This window comes from Anolis sagrei, chromosome 8 (assembly GCF_037176765.1).
Source record: "Anolis sagrei isolate rAnoSag1 chromosome 8, rAnoSag1.mat, whole genome shotgun sequence".
In the NCBI taxonomy this organism is placed as follows: Eukaryota; Metazoa; Chordata; class Lepidosauria; order Squamata; family Dactyloidae; genus Anolis; species Anolis sagrei.
The window spans coordinates 10,065,759-10,086,259 of NC_090028.1; the positions used below are offsets into that span (position 1 = coordinate 10,065,759).

Below are 20,501 nucleotides of genomic sequence, written 5' to 3' on the forward strand. Positions count from 1 at the left end.
GTAGAGAAGAAAGGAAGGAGAGAAGGAAATAAAAAAGTGAAAGGAAAAAGGCAGGGAAGGAAGGAAGTAACCAAAGAGCAAAGAAAGGGAGGAAAGAAACAGGTAGACATGAAAGAAAGAAAGAAAGAAAGAAAGAATAGGAAGGGAAAGAAAAAGAGGAAATGAAGGAGAGAAAGAGGGAGGGAAGGTTCACAGCAACACGTGGCGGGTACAGTTAGTCCTCAATAAAATACCTACTCAGATGTGACAAATGCATGCTCCTTGATGGCTTGCACAACATCATCAAATTTAATTTTTGTTGTCCGTGTCCATCCATGATAAATGATGGGTTTCCCATCTGGACCATCCCAGCAATCCACTATATGCAATTAAGAAAGCATCAAAGTGATATATTCAAATGTATTCGACTACTTCAATATTCAATTATAAATATTAAAACCAGGCACTTATACACGAGAAAGTTTGAATGACAGTGCAAGTGTATATACATCATTGGAATAAGAATCTCTCCCTGTTAGCAAATCTATAAATAGTTTTTGCTTTGTGTATCTCTGTTGAACACTTGTTTCTGATTGGGTTGTTGTGAGTTTTCCAGACTGTATGGCCATGTTCCAGAAGCATTCTCTCCTGATATTTCACCCACACCTATGTCAGGCATCCCCAGCGGTTGTGAGGTCTGTTGGAAGCTAGGAAAACAGGGTTTATATATCTGTGGAATAATGGCCAGGGTGGGAGAAAGAACTCTTGTCTGCTTGAGGCAAGTGTGAATGTTGAAATTGGCCACCTTGATTAGGCTGGAGTTACAATAAGAAAATGTACCTGTTCTGTGTATTGCCAAAGGCTTTCATGGTTGGAATCACTGGGTTGCTGTGAGTTTTTGGGGTGTATGGCCATTTAGGATGGCATGCTGCTGGAACATGGCCATACAGCCCTAAAAATTCACAGCAAACCAGTACCTGTTCTGACTTACAAATAAATTCAGCTTAAGAACAAACCCACAGAACCTATTTTGGTCCTAATTTGGGGACTGCCTGCACTCTAGCAAGATCCTCCAATAATTCTCTCAATGGGTATACATGCAAAATGCTTACACTCAATACACCGGCATCCCATTCGGAGGCACCTGATATATGCTTCAGGGGACGATTCACTACGAAGCTGGTCTCCTGTGAGGTATCTAGGCCATAGAGAATAGCATTCAACAGTGTAATGCAGTTCATCATGTTACAAAGGTCGAAGAATAAGCATTCCTTTTTGTTTAAAAGAGCAACTTACGTATTATGTGAGGAAGAAATCCAGTAGTGGGACAAAGGATTGTTCATATCCTGAGGGTCAATTGCATCATACTTGTCATCCCAGATACTGTTTTCTTTTGAAAAAAGATAAGTAAGGAACTAGAACACATAAAGAAAGGAGAGCAAGACTGTAATTAACACAAAGAGAGGAAGAGAAACAACTAGTCCCCCCAATATGTATCACAACAGAATGAGGGTAGAAAATTAATTTAAATTACCTGTCTTCAATCAGTGTAAGGAGTAAGGCACTGAATTATACAGTTCTTTAGATTACACTATCAGGTATGTTTTTACCATATATACTCGAGTATATGCCAGGCTTTTCAGCCCTTTTTTTAGGCTGACCCCTCCCCCCCCCCCCCCCGGTTTAAACTCGAGTCAGTAATTTATTATTTTACTCTGTTATTATTATTTTTATTACATTTATTATTTTACTCTACTTATTCTTATTATTACATTTACATTATTTTACTCTATTATTATATTACATTTATTATTTTACTGTTATTGTTATTTTAGTTATTATTTTACTCAATTTACTATCATGATTACATTTGTTATTTTATTCCAGTTATTATCATGATTACATTTATTATTTTACTATATTTATTATTGTTATTATTTTATTATTGTTATTATTACATTATTACACTACTATTATTCTTTTTATTACATTTATTATTTTACTCTATTATTATTGTCATTATTACATTTCCATTACTTTTCTCTATTATTATTATTGTTGTTGTTGTTACCATTTATTATTTTACTCTCTTTCTTTTTATTGGAAGGATACGCAAGCACATTTACATTGAAGAAGGTTAGAATAATGGTTTAATCAGAGTTGGACACTCTAATCTTAAATTAGTTTTATGGGAAGTCTGACTTGGCCACGGTGGTCCACGCTCTACTTACATACCGAATAGATTACTGCAACGCGCTTTACATGGGGCTGCCTTTGAAGATGGTTCAGAAACTTCAGCTAGTCCAATGGTCAGCAGCCAGACTACTAACTGGGGCTGTTGTGCCATCTTCACTGGCTGCCCGTCCACCTCCAAGCCCAATTCAAAGTGCTGGTTCTGACCTATAAAGCTCTATACGATTCTGGCCCAGCTTACTTGTCCGAACGCATCCACCCCTACGTCCCAACCTAAGATAATCTGGGGAGGCCCTTCTCTCGCTCCCGTCAACAGCACAAATGCGCCTGGCGGGGACAAGAAACAGGGCCTTCTCGGCGGTGGCCCCTCGCCTATGGAACACACTCCCAACTGAGGTAAGATCAGCCACCTCCCTCCTAGCTTTTCGAAAGAAATTAAAGGCATAGTTCTGGGACCAGGCTTTTGGACAATAGGTGCAAGCAGCACTTTAAGGGAATGTGACTGGAACGACGATATGGCTGATGAGACCGTTTTACTGTTTTAATAAAGGCTTATATATTGTTAATTATGCTTTTATGTTTAATTGTGGTTTTAATTACCGTAATTTGTTATGTAATGGCTTCGTAATGGGGCCCATTGTAAGCCGTCCTGAGTTGAGAAGGACGGGATAGAAATGTGAGAAATCTATATAAATAAAAATGTAATGTTCGTTTGTGGGATTAACAGAACTCAAAAACCACTGGGCGAATTGACACCAAATTTGGACACAAGGCACCTAACAGCCCAATGTATGTCCTTCACTAAAAAAAATAATGATTTTGTCATTTGAGAGTCATAGTTGCTGGGATGTATAGTTCCCCTACAATCAAAGAGCATTCTGAACCCCACCGACAGTAGAATTGGACCAAACTTGGCACACTGTTCTCCCATGAACAACAGAAAATACTGGAAGGGTTTGCTGGGCAGTGTTCTTTGGTTTTGGAGTTGTAGTTCACCTACATCCAGAGATCACTGTGGACTCAAACAATGATGGATCTGGACCAAACTCTACATGAATTCTCAATATGCCCAAACTTCCCAATATGTCAACACTGGTAGAGTTTGGAGAAAATAGAATCTTGACATTTGGGAGCTCTAGTTGCTGGGATTTATAGTTCACCTATAATTACAGATCATTCTGAACCCTACCAATGATAGAATTGGGCAAACCTCCCACACAGAACCCTCATGTGGGCCACAGCAACGCGTGGCAGTGGACAGCTAGTAAATAAATAAATAAAAACATTTAACCTACTGATGCCTCAATTAATGTAATTTTATTTTGTATCTATTTTTATTTTGAAATCGACAAGTAGCTGCTGCATTTCCCACCCTCGGGCTTATACTTGAGTCAATATGTTTTACCCGTTTTCTGTGGTAAAATTAGGTGTATATTCGGGTCGGCTTATTATACAGTATATACGGTATATATTTAGGGTAAAAAATGTTGCAAATAGATAAATAAAATGTAAGAAAAACCTCATTATCTTACCTCATCAACATATAGAAAAGGTTCATCAGTTTCTCTCATGGTGTCATCTATAAATTTAGACATCCGTTCTCTTACTTTATTAAGATCTTGCGCCCATGTTTCCTAAAATTTCCATAATATACAGTTGTAATTCATTCCCATTTCTCTTAATAGTTAATGCAATATGATTCGTTCTACAATTCTATGTTTTGCCAGAGATAAGGGTATACTGTACTCTGAAAATTATTCAAGCAACTGCAGTAATTCATTCTGACCAAAATGGACACCAAAATGTCGAAAGCCACATGAGCAGGTAAGAGCTATATGCTCACAGCAAGGAGGATGTTAAAAACTATTGCAGCAAATGAGCTCTTAAAGGAATAGTAAGGCATCACTTGAAATCAACTTCCTCATTTAGCCCAATATAGCGAAACATCTTGCAGTTAAACAACCTTGGCCAAGGGAACCTTCCTCGTTCATTCATATAGTGCCTGAACGCATTCAAGATTTAAGTCAGACCAAAGCAATCCCAAAGAGCTAAATCAAGATATCGTTCCTATATTTTGAAGAGGTAATGGTTAAATACATGGTGTTTCAAATAGTGGCAGCAAACAAGGAAGCATTAATACAAGAGAAAACACAGCGATACATTAAGTCAGATATAGCTAAAATAAAAATCTGTTTACTCAACAGGAAGTGGCACAGAGTTCATGACATCTGTAACACAAAATAATGAAATATGCTAAAAACCCTTCATTCCTTTTGCATGCACATTTGAGGAAATATCAAAGAATATCTAAGAAAAGTTTTAAGATTGGACAGGACCCAGGGAGCTTCTTATGTGTAGACTGAGTGTCTTTTACAGGGTGCGGCAGCATAACTTCCTTTTTTTAAATGCGCGCCATTCAGTCGGTTGAAGACGTAGCGGAGCGCTAGTGGTCTCGTCCGAGAGGTGGGAGTATAAAGTTTTGTCCTGACACAGTTCAGTCGCCATCATGTGTTGGAACAGTGAGGAGCTTGCTTTTGCCGTTGAGGCCTACTTTTCGAGCGGATGTTCTGTGATCGCAACCCAGCGTGACTTTTGGAATCGCTTTAATTTAGCCCCATTGGCCCCTGTCCCGGACCGGAAATCAATTGTGATGTGGGTCACTACATTCAGACAAATTGCAAGTGCGACAAGACGAAGAACTGGAGTCCCTTGGCCCATTGGATCACCTGAGAACATTTGAGGCAGGGAGAGCTTCAATGTTGCGATCACCACGGCGTTCTGCACGAAAACATGCATCTGCCCTTGGACTTTCCGATCGTTCTGTGAGGAGAATTCTTCACGATGATCTTCATTTCCATCCTTACAAGATGGTGATTGTGCAGGAACATTCTGAACGTGACTTCAATTCTCGGAGGAACGCGTGTGAGGTTCTTCTCGAAGTCATTCCTGAGGACGCTATTGGGTTTTTTTAGTGATGAAGCCCATTTTCATTTGTGTGGATCCGTCAACAAACAAAACATGCACTACTGGGCTGACAACAATCCTTGAGAATGGCACCAAAAGCCTTTGCATTCACCTCAAATCACAGTGTGGTGGCCAATATCCTCAGCTGGAATTATTGGTCCCTGATTCTTTGAGGAAAATGAAGTAGCAGTGACAGTGAATTCGAACCGGTATGTAAACATGTTACTGGAATTGTTTTCCCACGGCTAGATGGGTTGGACTTAGGGGACATTTGGTTCCAACAAGACGGTGCAACTGCACACACGAGAGCATCGATGGCTGTTTTGAGGGAACACTTCCCAGAGTGCCTCATCTCAATTAGGGTTGATTTGGAGTGACCAGCCCACTCTCCAGATTTGGCCCCTTGTGATTTTTTTCTATGGGGTTTCTTGAAATCCCGTGTTTATGTGAACCATCCAAGGACCCTACAAGATTTGAAGACCAACATCCAGGAAGAAATTGCCAACGTAACGCCTGCTATGCTGGCAAGAGTCGTGACAAACGCCAGATATCGGTTTACTCAGTGTATGCAGAATGGGGGACTTCCCCTACCTAATTTGATCTTCAAAACTACGTAAAACAAAACTTTAGGTATGCGTCTACATTATATATAAAAAAATTTCTGATTCATACAATGGGTTTTATTAAGTTTTGAAAAAAAGATGTTATGCTGCTGCACCCTGTATTTTGTCCACATCCTTCCTGCAGCTGCACCTCCCATTCCACATCTTATTCCATTAGTTCTGCAGGTCAGACAAAAGATAGGAAAGCTCCACCAACCAGAAATATATGAGCTCTCCAGCTATGACCCACAATGCCAGAAGAGTCTTGAGTGTAGCTGCACAAGAGGTCTAGGCCATCTCACCTGCTGTTCATGCAGCAAAAACCTCTGGAAGTCATGCAAATGTACTGCTGAAGCATCTGGACGATCCGTGTTGCTGTTAACAAAAGAAGACAGGGGAGGACAATCCTTTCAAAGACTACTTTCATGGGAAAACCCACAAAAGATCGAGTCTGGAATGAGCTTTGTGTATTCCAAGTAGACTGGAACATATTTAGTCCTAATCTTTTTTTTACTGGTTTTAAACCACTTCATTGGATGTGTTGCAATAGCAGATTCCCAGATTAGTTTAGTGTTTACACCTTATTTTATTTTTCTGGATATTTAATATTTATTTTACTTAAGTGATATTTGTCTTTACTGTTCTAATGTAGCACAAATCCTATGTAAAATCATACTACGTATTCTTGACAATATTAATATTGATATCTGAAATATATACAGTGTGAAATCAAGACCCAGTTGCCACAGATTGTACTCATGTTGGCTAATGTTTAGCTCTTAGAAAAACAACCCAGGAAACTTCTTAGAAGGCATCATATTATATTGTGAAATAGCCTTAAGAGCTCACATTTTCAAATAGCAATTGTTTCCCTCTATTTTGACCCTTTCCTTATTTTTCATCCCTTCTGGCTCTGGGAAGAGCAGACAAAGGGACCTTCCAGGGAGTCCCACTACATATATATACAACTTTGTTCCTTCTACCCAGAAAAGCAGAAAAAAATGCAGGAATTAATAGTTAAGCATGGTATTAAAGCCAGGGAAAACCTCTATGAAATCCTAAGCCTTCTCGGTAGTGGCCCCTCGGCTGTGGAATGGCCTCCCTAAAGATATTAGATCGGCCAGCTCAAGTGGCTTTTTGAACAAGAGTTTGTAAAGGCAGAGTATATGACATAGGAAAATGGAACGACTAGACAATGAGTCCAGACAATGTTTTTAACAAGGAGACACTATGAATTTATATTTTATTGATCTGTTTAGTTTTTTTATTTGTTATGTTTTTAATTATATTTATGACTTTATAAGCATTGAATCTTGCCCTGTTAACCACCTTGAGTCGCCTACGGGCTGAGAAAGGCAGTATACAAATACAGTAATTAATTAATTAATATTAACTTACAAAATATGGGTTGCTTCTACACACTAATCTATGCCTGATTCCTCTATATGCAAATGAGAGGAACAAAGCTGAAAAAAACAGGCCATCTACACCAGCAACCTCAAAAACTGTGACATAGACACCGAGAATTGGGAAGCCCTGGCCCTTGAGCACTCTAACTGGAGGTCGGCTGCAACTAGCAGTGCTGTGGAATTCAAAGAGGCATGAATGCAGGGTGAAAGGGAGAAACGTGCCAAGGTGGATCAAGTCAACTCTGACCGGGACTGCCTTCCATCTGGAAACCCTTGTCCTCACTGCGGGAGAACATGCGGATCAAGAATAGGGCTCCACAACCACCTACGGACCCACCGCCAAGACACCACATCTGGAAGACAATCATCCTCGAGCTACGAGGGATCGCCTAAGTAAAACCTTGATTCCTGACTTATAGTGACATCCAAATATGATTATTCTAAGCTTCAGTACATTAGGATTGTGAAAAAATGTTGCTTTTTAGTTATCTCTCACTGAATAACAATAAAATCCCAAACTGAATGAAAAAGCATTCTCACCCCAGAAGAAACATAGTGGAATCTTTCTTGAAATCATCAAGAATCTAGGAAAGCAAAGACAAAAACAATGCATGTTTTAAAGAAACAGAACATATATTGCCTGTAAAAGTGAAATATGATGTCAACCGGCTCTGCAGTAAAAAGCTTTTTTTCTTATTATCATTATTAATGTATTGTGATTGTGTTGTTGTTGTTTGTTGTTTATATTTTGATTTTATTGCTTTAATATGTTGTCTGGGCTTGGCCCCATGTAAGCCGTTCCGAGTCCCCACAGGGGAGATGGTGGCGGTGTATAAATAAAGATTATTATTATTATTATTATTATTATTATTATTATTAGTGGTGTTGTCTTTATTATTATTATTATTATTATTATTATTATTATTATTAGTGGTGTTGTCTTTATTATTATTATTATTAGTGGTGTTGTCTTCCTCATTACCACCTAAATGTATTATATTTTCCTTTTATAAAATTGAGCCTTGGGGGACACATGGGCCCATCCAGACAGGATCTTTATTGTGATATCTACCGCAATAAAGGAGGGGCTGGACAGTCCTGAATTAATTCACTACAAATCAGGAAAACCCTGGTTTGTAGCAAATTAACTAGATAGTGGGTTTATTCCGCGCCTTCTTGGAAGGCATGGGATAAACCCACGATTTCTGGTTCTGGACTGCAGCCCAATAAACTATGGGAATACCCACCCCCTGCCCATAAGTCCCCAGATCCCTTAGAAAACTAAGAAAAATTTACCTGGCCTCCATTACAAGCCTCGGCCGGCTCTCCTAGAGTGTAGAAATGACACACCAGGACAACAAGGGGGGAGGGGAGGAAAGTCACTCCCCCCCCCCCCCACGCTCTTCTGGCGCATCATTCCTACGCACCGGGAGAGTCAGCCAAGGCTTGTAATGGGGGCCGGGTAAGTTTTTCTTAGTTTTCTAAGGGGTCTAGGGGCTTCAAGGGAAGAGGGTAGGGCCTCCAGACATTCTTTTGGGCTAGTTTCTGGACATCCACCCCAGAAAGTTTGTGCTTTCTGGGGTCGCTGTGGACAGACCCCCAGGAAAATCCGGGTTTTTAAACACAGATTCTCCTGCTGGGATAAATGCCTGTCTGGATCCAGCCATAGACAGCCCTGGGCTGCATTTGTCCAGCCTTGTGGTGAAGTATGGCTTCATTTGTAGCTACAATCGGAATCCAAACCCATGGTTTGTTGGACTGGAATCATAATAACAGAACTAGGCCATAATTCTAGCCTAGAGTGAATTTGACAGGCCAAATGCCAGAGCTCCTGATTTTTAAATAAACACACACAGGAGTCATTGTATTTAAAAAACAGACTTGAGGCATCTAACACACACACACACACACACACTCGCTCTCTAAATAAATAAATAAATGTAATGTAATATTCGTTTGTGGGATGAGCATAACTCAAAAACCACTGGGCGAACTGACACCAAATTTGGACACAATACACCAATCAGGCCAACAAGTGATCATCAGTCACAAAAACATTGAAAAACACAGCAGAAGAGACTTTAAAAGCCAAAACCAAAAAATTACATTACAACGCATGCTCAAAACCACATATATACACTAACACACATATATACACATATACACAATTATATGCAGAAATATATACACACATATATGGACACACAAAACACATACACATAAAGGGGGAAGGAAGGAAGGAAGGAAGGAAGGAAGGAAGGAAGGAAGGAGAAAAGGAGGGAGAGGGAGAGGGAAAGAAGGAGGGAAGGAGAGAAAGAAAGCTAGAGAAGGAAGGAAGGAGAGAAGGAAATAAAAAAGTGAAAGAGGGAAGGAAGCAGAGAAGGAACGAGAAAGAGAAAGAGGGGAGGAAGGAAGAAAAGAGACAAGGAAGGGTGGAATCACAGAGCAAAGGAAGCGAGAAAAGAAACAGATAGAGAAGGAAGGAAGAAGAAGGGATGGAAGGAAGAAGAGAAAGAGGGAGGGAAGGTTGGCCACAGCAACACGTGGCGGGTACAGCTAGTATATATAATAAAAATAAAAATAAAAACAGAAACAATTTAGCTACAAGAGTAAACAATACACAAGACACACAATACCAATTGATAGGACATTCCGGATGAAGATCTGTTTTTCACTAACAGTTACCAATTCTTCCAAATCTACCAAAAATTGAAAGAAATATGTCTACTAAACTGCTATAATCCAAATAACAGAACTATCATTAATGTATTAAGATGTAAACTGCCCATTTACCGATTTCTGTTGCTCGAACATAATTTTCTTGTAAAACAGATGGAATTGCTCAAAGCTAAGTTCTTCTTTAACAGCCTTTATTTCCTGTGGAAAAAGTAAATAATCAAGAGGTTTTTAAAGAAGATATAACACGGGTTCTGACATAACACTATGTAACAAAATTTGAAAAAATATTCTGTTCCTGGTTTGAAAATGTTATTTCCTGTTTCATTGTGTGGTCTTTACTTTGGAAGTGGTTGTTCTACTCCAGAAACTTCATTTTTGTGGCTGCCGCAAACAATGTTGAATTGATTGAGACTATCTATATAAATAAAAATGTAATATTTGCTTGTGGGATTAGCATAACTCAAAACCCCCTGGGCAAATTGACACCAAATTTGGACACAATACACCTAACAGCCTAATGTATGTCCTTCACTAAAAAAAAATGATTTTGTCATTTGAGAGTTGTAGTTGCTGGGATTTATAGTTCCCCTACAATCAAAGAGCATTCTGAACCCCACTGACAGTAGAATTGGACCAAACTTGGCACACTGTTCAGGCCAACAAGTGACAATCACTCATAAAAACACTGGAAAACACAGCAGAAGGGACTTAAAAAGCCCCAAAAAACCCAAAATACATTACCACGCATGCGCAAAACCACATATATATATATACACACAAACACACATGTATACACACATATATGCATATACACACACAAAACACATACACAGAAAGGGGGAAGGAAGGAAAGAGAAGGAGGGAGAGAAGGAGGGAAGGAGAGAAGGAAGGAAAGAAAGATGGGTAGAGAAGGAAGGAGAGAAAGAGGGAAAGAAGGGAAGGAGAGAACGAAGGGTAGAGAAGGGAGGGAAGAGAGAAGGAGGGAGAGAAAGAGGGAAAGAAGGAGGGAAGGAGAGAAGGAAAGAAAGGGTAGAGAAGGGTAGAGAAGGAAGGAAAGAGAGAAGAAAATAAAAAAAGTGAAAGAGGGAAGGAAGGGGAGAAGGAAGGAAAGAGAGAAAGAGGGAAGGAGGGAAGGAAGGAAGGAAGGAAGGAAGGAAGGAACCAAAGAGCAAAGGAAGCGAGAAAAGAAACAGGTAGAGAAGGAAGAAAGAAGAAGGGAAAGTAAAAGAGGGAAGGAAGGAAAGAGGGAGGGAAGGAAAGAGAGAAAGAAAGAAGGAGAGAAAGAGGAAAGGAAGGTTGGCCACAGCAACTCGTGGCAGGTATAGCTAAGTGAGATATAAATTATAGGTTTTCATGGCCATATAGAACAGAGAACAGAGAAGCAACCCGAGCTTTGAAGATCACCTGGGAAGGAATCCCACTGGAGCGTTTAACTATAGCAAAATGTGCTGCCAGTTGCTCCACAAAAACAACGTTTTTGCAGTTTAGTAAACTTTTTCCATGTTTTTATGATAGAAACAATTAGGAAATGACGTTTATAACCCAGGAACAAATATCATATTACATAACGTAATTGTTGTAACTTCCAATACGAGAAACCTGCCTACTGACCATTGAAAGGGTCTCAAAGGAAACAGGCTTTGGCCTAAGAAAGGACCAAAATATCCCTCTGTTCATTTTCATAGGTATGTGTTATTCCATATCTTTTAACACAAGGGATTTGAGTTTGGAAAACGTGATTTGTATTTAACATTAACAATTAACCATGTACATAATTTTTTATAATACTTTAATATTATAATGTAATGCAGTATTTCTCAACCTGGGGGTTGGGGGTTGGAACACAAGATTTTATCTTCAGGTGTTTTTGTAGTAGCAATTATCCCAGAGAACAGTCACTTGTGACACAATTTACAATATACACAACTGGAAAAATGGTTAACACATACTTACTGCAAATTTATCTTTTAAAAACTTTATGTTGTTTACTTTGTAGTTTACAGATGGAAGCACGGTCTTCAGCTCGCGAAGGCTGATACTGAAAGTTGAGAGAAAACAAAGAAAAATGAAAACTGTCCTTAGTTACATCCCATTTAGACTAGGTGGACATTGACCTTGATCATGGGAGTTGTAGTTCACCTACATCTAGAGAGCACTGTGGACTCAAACAATGGAGGATCTGGACCAAACTTGGCATGGATACTCAATATGTCCAAATGTGAACAGTGGTGGAGTTTGGGGAAAACAGACCTTGAGATTTGGGTAGTTGCTGGGATTTATAGTTCACCTACAATCAAAGAGCACTCTGAACCCCACCAACAATAGAATTTGGCCAAACATCCCACACAGAACCCCCTTAACCAACAGAAAGTACTGTGTTTTCTGATGGTCTTTGGCGACCTCTCCTACATCTGCTCACGACCCTCCCAGGGGTCCTGACCCCCAGGTTGAGAAATACTGCATTACATTATAATATTATAAATATTATATGTATATACAATAGATATTATATTATATTAGAATAGCATAGGAGATTCTTTCCCCCCCTCACATCCCCATTGTTTAGAAAGCAAGAAGCAGTGCCACTCTAATGAACCTTCAGAAGATATATCAGCTGTGTTGTGGTTTGGCATCCTAACACAATACACTGAATTTGAGTAAGATTGGATAGAGCAGCTGCAAAGGCTTGACTATCCTATGGATCTCCCATGCGTCACAATTCTTCCTTATTATGGTGTTTCTTATCTAAACACAGGTGACCATACAATACTGTGAGCAGCTGTCAAAGAACATGCAGGGATTGGCATTTTGCCCTTTCTTTCTTTTTTTTAATTGACCTTGATTATATTAATTCTGCTGCTGAAAAGGGGGCTTTTTTTTTTTTTTTTTTTGCTTCTGTGCCTCATTGTGTATCTCAGGGAACCAATGTGTATCTCATGGAAATGAGATCCCCGTTGTTTGTAATCAAACTGGAATTCTTGGGACCCTCTTGGAAGACAGAATTACTACAACAGCCCTCACGGTAAACACAACCATGGGCTGTATTTATACATGCAACAAGTAAATGCTAGGTTGTTGTAGATTTTTTGGGGTATATGGCCATGGTCTAGAGGCATTCTCTCCTGACGTTTCGCCTGCATCTATGGCAAGCATCCTCAGAGGTAGTGAGGTCTGTTGGAATTAGGAAAAAGGGTTTATATATCTGTGGAATGATCAGGGTGGGACAAAGGACTCTTGTCTGCTGGAGCTAGGTGTGAATGTTTCAACTGACCACCTTGATTAGCATATAATGGCCTGACAGTGCCTCAAGCAAACTTTTGTTGAGAGGTGATTAGGTGTCCTTGTTTGTTTCCTCTCTGTTGTGCTGTTGTAATTGTAGAGTTTTTTTAATACTGGTAGCCAGATTTTGTTTATTTTCATGGTTTCCTCCTTTCTGTTGAAATTGTCCACATGCTTGTGTATTTCAATGGCTTCTCTGTGTAGTCTGACATGATGGTTGTGAGCATAAAGATTGAGTAGCTATGGGGAGCCCTCTCAGCCCAGTCATAGCTAATTTCTACACAGAGCACTTTGAAAAACAAGCCCTGGAAACAGCAACAAAAAAGCCCACTATATGGTTTAGATATGTGGATAACACTTTCACCATTTGGAGCCATGGAGTAGAAGAACTCAACAGGTTCCTGTACCATCTTAACAGCATCCACCCAAACATCCAGTTCACTATGGAAAAAGAAAATGAAGGAAGACTGCCTTTTCTAGATATCCTAGTCATCAGCAAACCAGATCAACAATTGGGTCACACCGTTTACGGAAAACCACACACACAGATAGATATCTACATAAAAACTCCAACCATCACCCAAGTCAAAAAAGAAGCACCACTAAAGCCTTGGTAGACTGTACAAAAAGAATCTGCGAAGCCCACCTCCTTCAAGATGAACTGAACCACCTCAACTGGGCTCTACAGGCCAATGGAGACTCCACCTCAGACACCAGAAGAGCTGCAAGACCGAGAACAAGCCACAAGAGTAAAGACAAAAATCCACCCAGAGGAAAAGTGTTCTTGCCAGACATCAAGGGAACCACTGACCGCATAAGGAAGCTGATGAGGAAACACAACATACAAACTATCTACAGACCCACCAAGAAAATCCAACAAATGCTACGTTCAGCAAAGGACAAGAGGGATCCTCTCACTTCTGCAGGAGTCTACTGTGTACCATGCAGCTGTGGACAAGTCTACATAGGGACCACCAAACGCAGCAGCACCAAACATGGATCAAGGAACATGAAAGGCACTGCAGACTACTTCAACTAGAGAAGTCAGCCATAGCAGAGCACCTGATGAACCAACCTGGACACCGCATTTTATTGGAGAACACAGAAATGCTGGACCACTCTCACAACCACCATGTCAGACTACACAAAGAAGCCATTGAAATACACAAGCATGTGGACAATTTCAACAGAAAGGAGGAAACCATGAAAATAAACAAAATCTGGCTACCAGTATTAAAAAAATCTCTAAAATTACAACAGCACAACAGAGGGGAAACAAACAAGGACATCTAATCACCTCTCAACAAAAGTTTGCTTGAGGCACTGTCAGGCCATTATATGCTAATCAAGGTGGTCAGTTGAAACATTCATACCTAGTTCCAACAGACAAGAGTTCTTTGTCCCACCCTGGTCATTCCAGATATGTAAACCCAATTTTCCTAGTTCCAACAGACCTCACTACCTCTGAAGATGCTTGCCATAGATGCAGGTGAAACATCAGGAGAGAATGCCTCTAGACCATGGCCATATAGCCCAAAAAAACTACAACAACCCAGTGATTCCGGCCATGAAAGCCTTTGACAATACAAGTAAATAGTAGCTTTTTAAATAAGGATAACTAATCCTGTATGTGAAGCACTGGAGAAACAATGCTCCTGACTCAGTTTAAAGGTTTGCAGATCATATCATGCCCTTCTATGCCATAAGTTTCATACACAGGGCACAAAAAGTAATCATGGGCTTGAAGAGCAGATACTGCAAACTCTATTCAAGTCCGTTTTTTCTTTCTTTCTCTGTCTTAAAAGTTAATATTATGTTTTGTTTTTAAAGTACTGTTGACTTTACTATAATGAATACAATTCAAAAGTAGGAAAGCAAACAAAACAAGCAAAGTAAAGCAGAAGTTGTAAGGATAAACATTACCTGTTCCTTCTGGATTGGTCCACTGAGTAAATCAGCTTTCTGAGCCAGCTGTAAAAAAGAAACAAATAAAGAACAGCACTGAGAGATGTTTCATGACAACTTGATCAAAACGTATTTGGCCATTTCAATTTTTACAGCAATAAAAAGATACAGAAATGTCTATTACATTTTCAAGTCAGCTTTAATGGGAGAACAATGTCCAGCATTTCAAAGTACCGTATATACTTGAGTATAAGCCGAGTTTTTCAGCCCTTTTTAAGGCTGAAATAGCTCCCCTCGGCTTATACTCGAATCAAAGTTATTTATTATTTTACTCTGCTCTCATTATTATTACATTTAGATTATTTTACTCTATTATTATTATTATTATTATTATTACATTTATGTTATTCTATTTATTTTTGTTATTCCATTTATTACTTTATTATTTATTACATATTACATATATTATTACATATATTATTTTACTGTATTTATTATGGTTATTGTATTTATTATTTTACTTTATTTATTATTATATGACATTAACTATTTTACTATTATTGTTATTGCATTTATTAATTTACTCTATTATTATTACATTTATTATTTTACTCTATTTTTATTATTACTTATTATGTTGCTCTATTTATTATTATTATTATTATTGCATTTATAATTTACTATATTTATTATTGTTATTACATGTATTATTTTACTCTATTATTACATTTATTATTTTACTATTATTATTATTATTATTATTATTATTATTATTATTATTACTAGAAACACAACAAGGTGAGTCCACAGCAGACAAGATCACTCTGCTGGCTGTTGTATTGGATCACACGTCGGACCCTTCCCAAGTGTCTAGGACTGTGTGTTGTATCGGCGAATAATGCATGCAGATCCCAGTAAGGTGGCCTTTTGCAGGTGGCAGATGGTAATCTTCTTAGTGCCAATTGTGTTTAAGTGCAGGCCAAGGTCTTTAGGCACTGCACCCAGTGTGCCGATCACCACTGGGATCACCTTTACTGGTTTGTGCCAGAGTCTTTGCAGTTTGATCTTTAAATCCTAATATTGTGTCAGCCTTTCCAGTTGTTTTACTATAATAATACTATAATAACAGTAATAATTACTATAATAATAATAATAATAATAATAATAATAATAATTTACATTGAAGAAGGTTAGAAAAATGGTTTAATCAGATTGGGACAGTCTTATCTTAAATTACATCTTAAATATTTATGCAAATATTCAAAAATATTCAAAAACATTTAATCTGCTATTATTACATTTACATTATTTTTTTCTATAATTATTACGTTTATTATTTTACTCTATTTTATTGTTACATTTATTATTTTACTCTATTTTTATTATTACACTTATGTTACTCTATTTAGGATTATTATGATTATTATTATTACATTTATAATTTACTCTATTTATTACTATTATTACATGTATTATTTTACTCTATTATTATTACATTTATTATATGATGATTATTATTACTATTACATGTATTATTTTACCCTCTTTGTTATTACTGGAAGGATACATAAGCACATTTACATTGAGGAAGGGTAGAATAATGGTTTAATCCGAGTGGGACAGTTTTATCTTAAATTACAGTTTTATGTAAATATTCAAAAACATTTAACCTGCTGATGCCTCAATTTATGTAATTTGATTGGTATCTATTTTTATTTTGAAATTTACCAGTAGCTGCTGCATTTCCCATCCTCGGCTTATACTTGAGCCAATACATTTTCCTAGTTTTTTGTGGTAAAATTAGGTGCCTCAGTTTATATTCGGGTTGGCTGATATTCAAGTACATTCCATATTTTATTCCTATTTCTATAGTTACTACATAGAGATTCTCTTTTATTTTCTTCTTATTGGAGTCAAAAAGTGCTGGTAATGAAAGTGACCAACCCATTACTTATAAAAGACAATCATCATCATCATCATCATCATCATCTTTATTTATACCCCACCACCATCTCCCCAATGGGGACTCAAGCGGCTTACATGAGGCCAAGCCCAAACAACAAATTACAGCAAATAAAACCGAAAACGCAAACTGAAAACGCAGACAATAAACAACAACAACATCATAATTACATAAAACATGTGAATGCATAGCAATATAAAATTACAATAAACACATAAACAATTAAAAATATTCACATATGAAGCGAAAGAGGCGGTCAGAATGTGGGTGTACGCTTCAATGTTCCACAATGTGTTTTGGAGTTTTGGAAAACCTCAGTTCCTCATATTGAAAAATCCACCTGCAGGTCAAGCACCAGTTTGAAAACAACAACTTTGGATCAGGAAATAACCACAATGGCCTCAATCCAAATTACATCCTACGGCCTCCTTTACACTCCACAAACCATAAGGAATTCATGAACAGATCTTCCAGCACCACTTATAAGCCTTGTACACCTGTGCTGGGAGGCTAAGGTTATATATTACATTTTAATGTGCATATTTTAGAAGCATTCCAAGCTATAGGGAGAAAGTCACAGTGTGAACACCAGAAATTGATTTTTGAAGCACAGATAGATTAGTTAGAGAGGTGTGACAAGCTTTAATCCACAGAGTGCATAAATTAATGGCACAAAAAGAATCTATACATCCCGTATATTGTACTATGCTAATAATATAATATATTGTATGTATATATATCTTGTAAGCCGCTCTGAGTCCCCTTCGGGGTGAGAGGGGAGGCATATAAATGTCGTAAATAAATAAATAAATGCATTCCAAAATTCTTAAAAGCAAACCATATGAAAAATACAACAGTTTTCTTCCACATACCTCTCTGTAATTGCTGGTGTGGAGGCATTCATGGCTTCTTGATGCAAAATATTCAACCCACAGAGCCATCTCTCAGCATCATCCTTGGAATCAGCTACAAATAAAATGGATATCAAATTAGAAAAAAAAGGATCTCCAGTTTCAACATTTTGTCAAAGTACGTAGATTAAAGTTTTCCAGCAACTCTCCCATTGTGAAACTTTAAGCGCAGATCCGATGTTTAAAAAAGAATTAAGGGATTCAGTCAACGAAGGCAGATTTACCTACTAAACTCAACGTGTTGAGGACAAACTGAGTACCATAGAAAACCGTGAAACAGTGTTCATCTTTTTGTCGTGTTGCTTTCCCACGCTCAAAATCTTTTGAATTTTTTCCTGGTCTGATTTCCTTTATTTCCATCAAATCCACTGCAGAAAAAAGAAACAGAAAATAAGCTCCTTAAGTTACATATTAATGTAGAAACCACATTGCAGGTTATAGCGAGCACCATGTACATGCCCAAGAGCTCTGCCAATGTCCTCCACAAACATAATCCTGCCCACCACCCAAGTGAAGGCTTTCATACGGGGACAATTTCATCCTAGTTTTTATGTGTTTCCTCCACCACAGACATCCCAGTGTTTCTGACTCTATTAGTGTGGAATTTGCATGATCCCACCCACTGCCTCTCCCTGAACCCTTTCCTATTCTTTTCTATGGCACACAGCAAGCAGAGGAATTGATCAACAACTGAACATAATAAAGTGGTTTGGGGAGAATTCACCATGATTTATGAGTTGTAGGTCATGGGATATATATAGTATATTGTATATACATATAATATTTATAATATTATATGTATATCTATGTATATTATAAAAGTCAGTGTTTGTATGTGGAGGGAGGACGGGAGGGAGGTGTATGTGGCAGCACTCTGATTGGCTGCCACTGTGGTACAATTTGCATATGGTCTCTGATTGGCCAGCCTCAAAACTCCAAGATTCTGAGGTGACAGAGAGGAAAAGGCCTGAGGCTGTGTCAAAAAATTACCAATACAGACCAAACTTGGCACACAGAGCCCACAAGACCCACTCTACATCCTACTGCAGTTTGGAGGAGGGTGGGCCATGGATGATGGGACTTGCAGTACCATCACTCACTTTCTGAAACCGCTGTGACTCTCATCCAATGACTAATCAAGACCAAACTTGGCACACAGAGCCCCCATGATCCACTCTCCATCCAGTTTGGAGGAGGATGTACCACAGATGATGGGACTCACAGTACCTTCACTAACTTCCTGACACCACTGCAAGCCATATAAATAACTGATAAATACCAACCTTGATACACAATTCCTTTCTCAAATAACCCGGGCAGTGCCGGGTCCCCAAGCTAGTATATAATATAATCTAGTATATTGTATATACATATAATATTTATAATATTATAATGTAATGCAATAAAATACTAGTAATAATAATACAATATTATAATTATAATTATATATTTACATTACATGTAACATTACGAATAATATTACAATATAATGGTGTAGTGCAATATAGTAATATATAATACTGATATTGTACTATACTAATAATATAACATTGTATGAAAATATATCTTATGTCTCTCCTTTGGGGTGAGAAGGGCGGCATATAAATGCCGTAAATAATAAATAAATGTATAGTTCACCTGCAATCTGAACTCCACCAACGATGGACCTAGAAGTAACTTGACACACAGAACCCCTCATGACAAAAAAAAATACTGGAGGTTTTTGGAGGGATTTAAAGGAGTTGTAGTTCACCTACATCCAGAGCAAACTATGAACCCAAACAATGATGTAACTGGACCAAACTTTGCATGCATGACCAAATTTGAATACTAGTGGATTTTGAAGGGAATTGGGCTGGACATTTTGGAGTTCTAAGTACTGGGATTTATAGTTCTTGGCACACAGAGGACCCATGATCACCAAGAAATACTGGAGGTCTTTGGGGAAAATTCACCTTGATTTGGGGGAGTTGTAGTTCACCTACACCCAGAGAGCACTGGGGACACAAAAACTGATGGATTTGGGCCAAACTTGGCACGCATACCTGATATGCCAAAATTTTATTACTGGAGGGGGTTGGGGGGGGGGGGGGGCTGAGCTTCCTTTTTGGGAGTTGTACTTCACCCACAACCAGAGAAATGGTGACCTCCACCGATGATGGACCTGGACGACACTTGGCACACAGAACCCCAATGACTAACTCAACCTACTGAAGGGGTTTGAGGGGACCGACTTGCCATAGTGGGAGCTGTAGTTTACCCTACATCCAGAGAGCACATTGAACCCCACGGATGATGCATCTAGAGCACACTTGCCCAGTATAACAAACTAAGTACTGAGCGTGTTTCTCGGGGCTAAACTGGCATGATGTGAGTTGTAGTTCACCCACAATCTTATGCATTTTGTACAATTTCAAATAATTTGGACAACACTGGGTACCCAAGTTAGTAAGTAATAAATCAACCTTTCCCTTTTCCCCAAGCCTGCATTACAAATACTTTATAGCCATGGATACATTTCCCAGAAGGGGGGAGGAATTCATTTCATCCAAGACAAAAAAAATGTGCAGTCTTCTGATAAAATACTTGTTCAAAAACCGAGGAAGTGGTTTTATTT

At 38.4% G+C, this 20,501-nt stretch overlaps 1 protein-coding gene across 2 annotated transcripts in view; it reads right to left on the bottom strand.

Annotated features, from left to right (window-relative positions):
• PLCG2 (phospholipase C gamma 2) overlaps positions 1–20,501 on the bottom strand; it is a 103,404-nt gene that overhangs the window by 43,378 nt on the left and 39,525 nt on the right. For both annotated transcript variants that reach the window (XM_060788088.2, XM_060788090.2), the window contains exons 3-13: positions 18,109–18,252; positions 17,846–17,939; positions 15,029–15,076; positions 11,780–11,864; positions 9,941–10,024; positions 7,688–7,731; positions 6,041–6,113; positions 3,705–3,806; positions 1,276–1,394; positions 1,092–1,177; positions 238–358 (exon numbers count right to left, since the gene is read on the bottom strand). In XM_060788088.2, the coding sequence (XP_060644071.2) occupies positions 238–358; positions 1,092–1,177; positions 1,276–1,394; positions 3,705–3,806; positions 6,041–6,113; positions 7,688–7,731; positions 9,941–10,024; positions 11,780–11,864; positions 15,029–15,076; positions 17,846–17,939; positions 18,109–18,252 (1,000 nt within the window). The remainder of the gene's footprint in view (positions 1–237; positions 359–1,091; positions 1,178–1,275; positions 1,395–3,704; positions 3,807–6,040; positions 6,114–7,687; positions 7,732–9,940; positions 10,025–11,779; positions 11,865–15,028; positions 15,077–17,845; positions 17,940–18,108; positions 18,253–20,501) is intronic.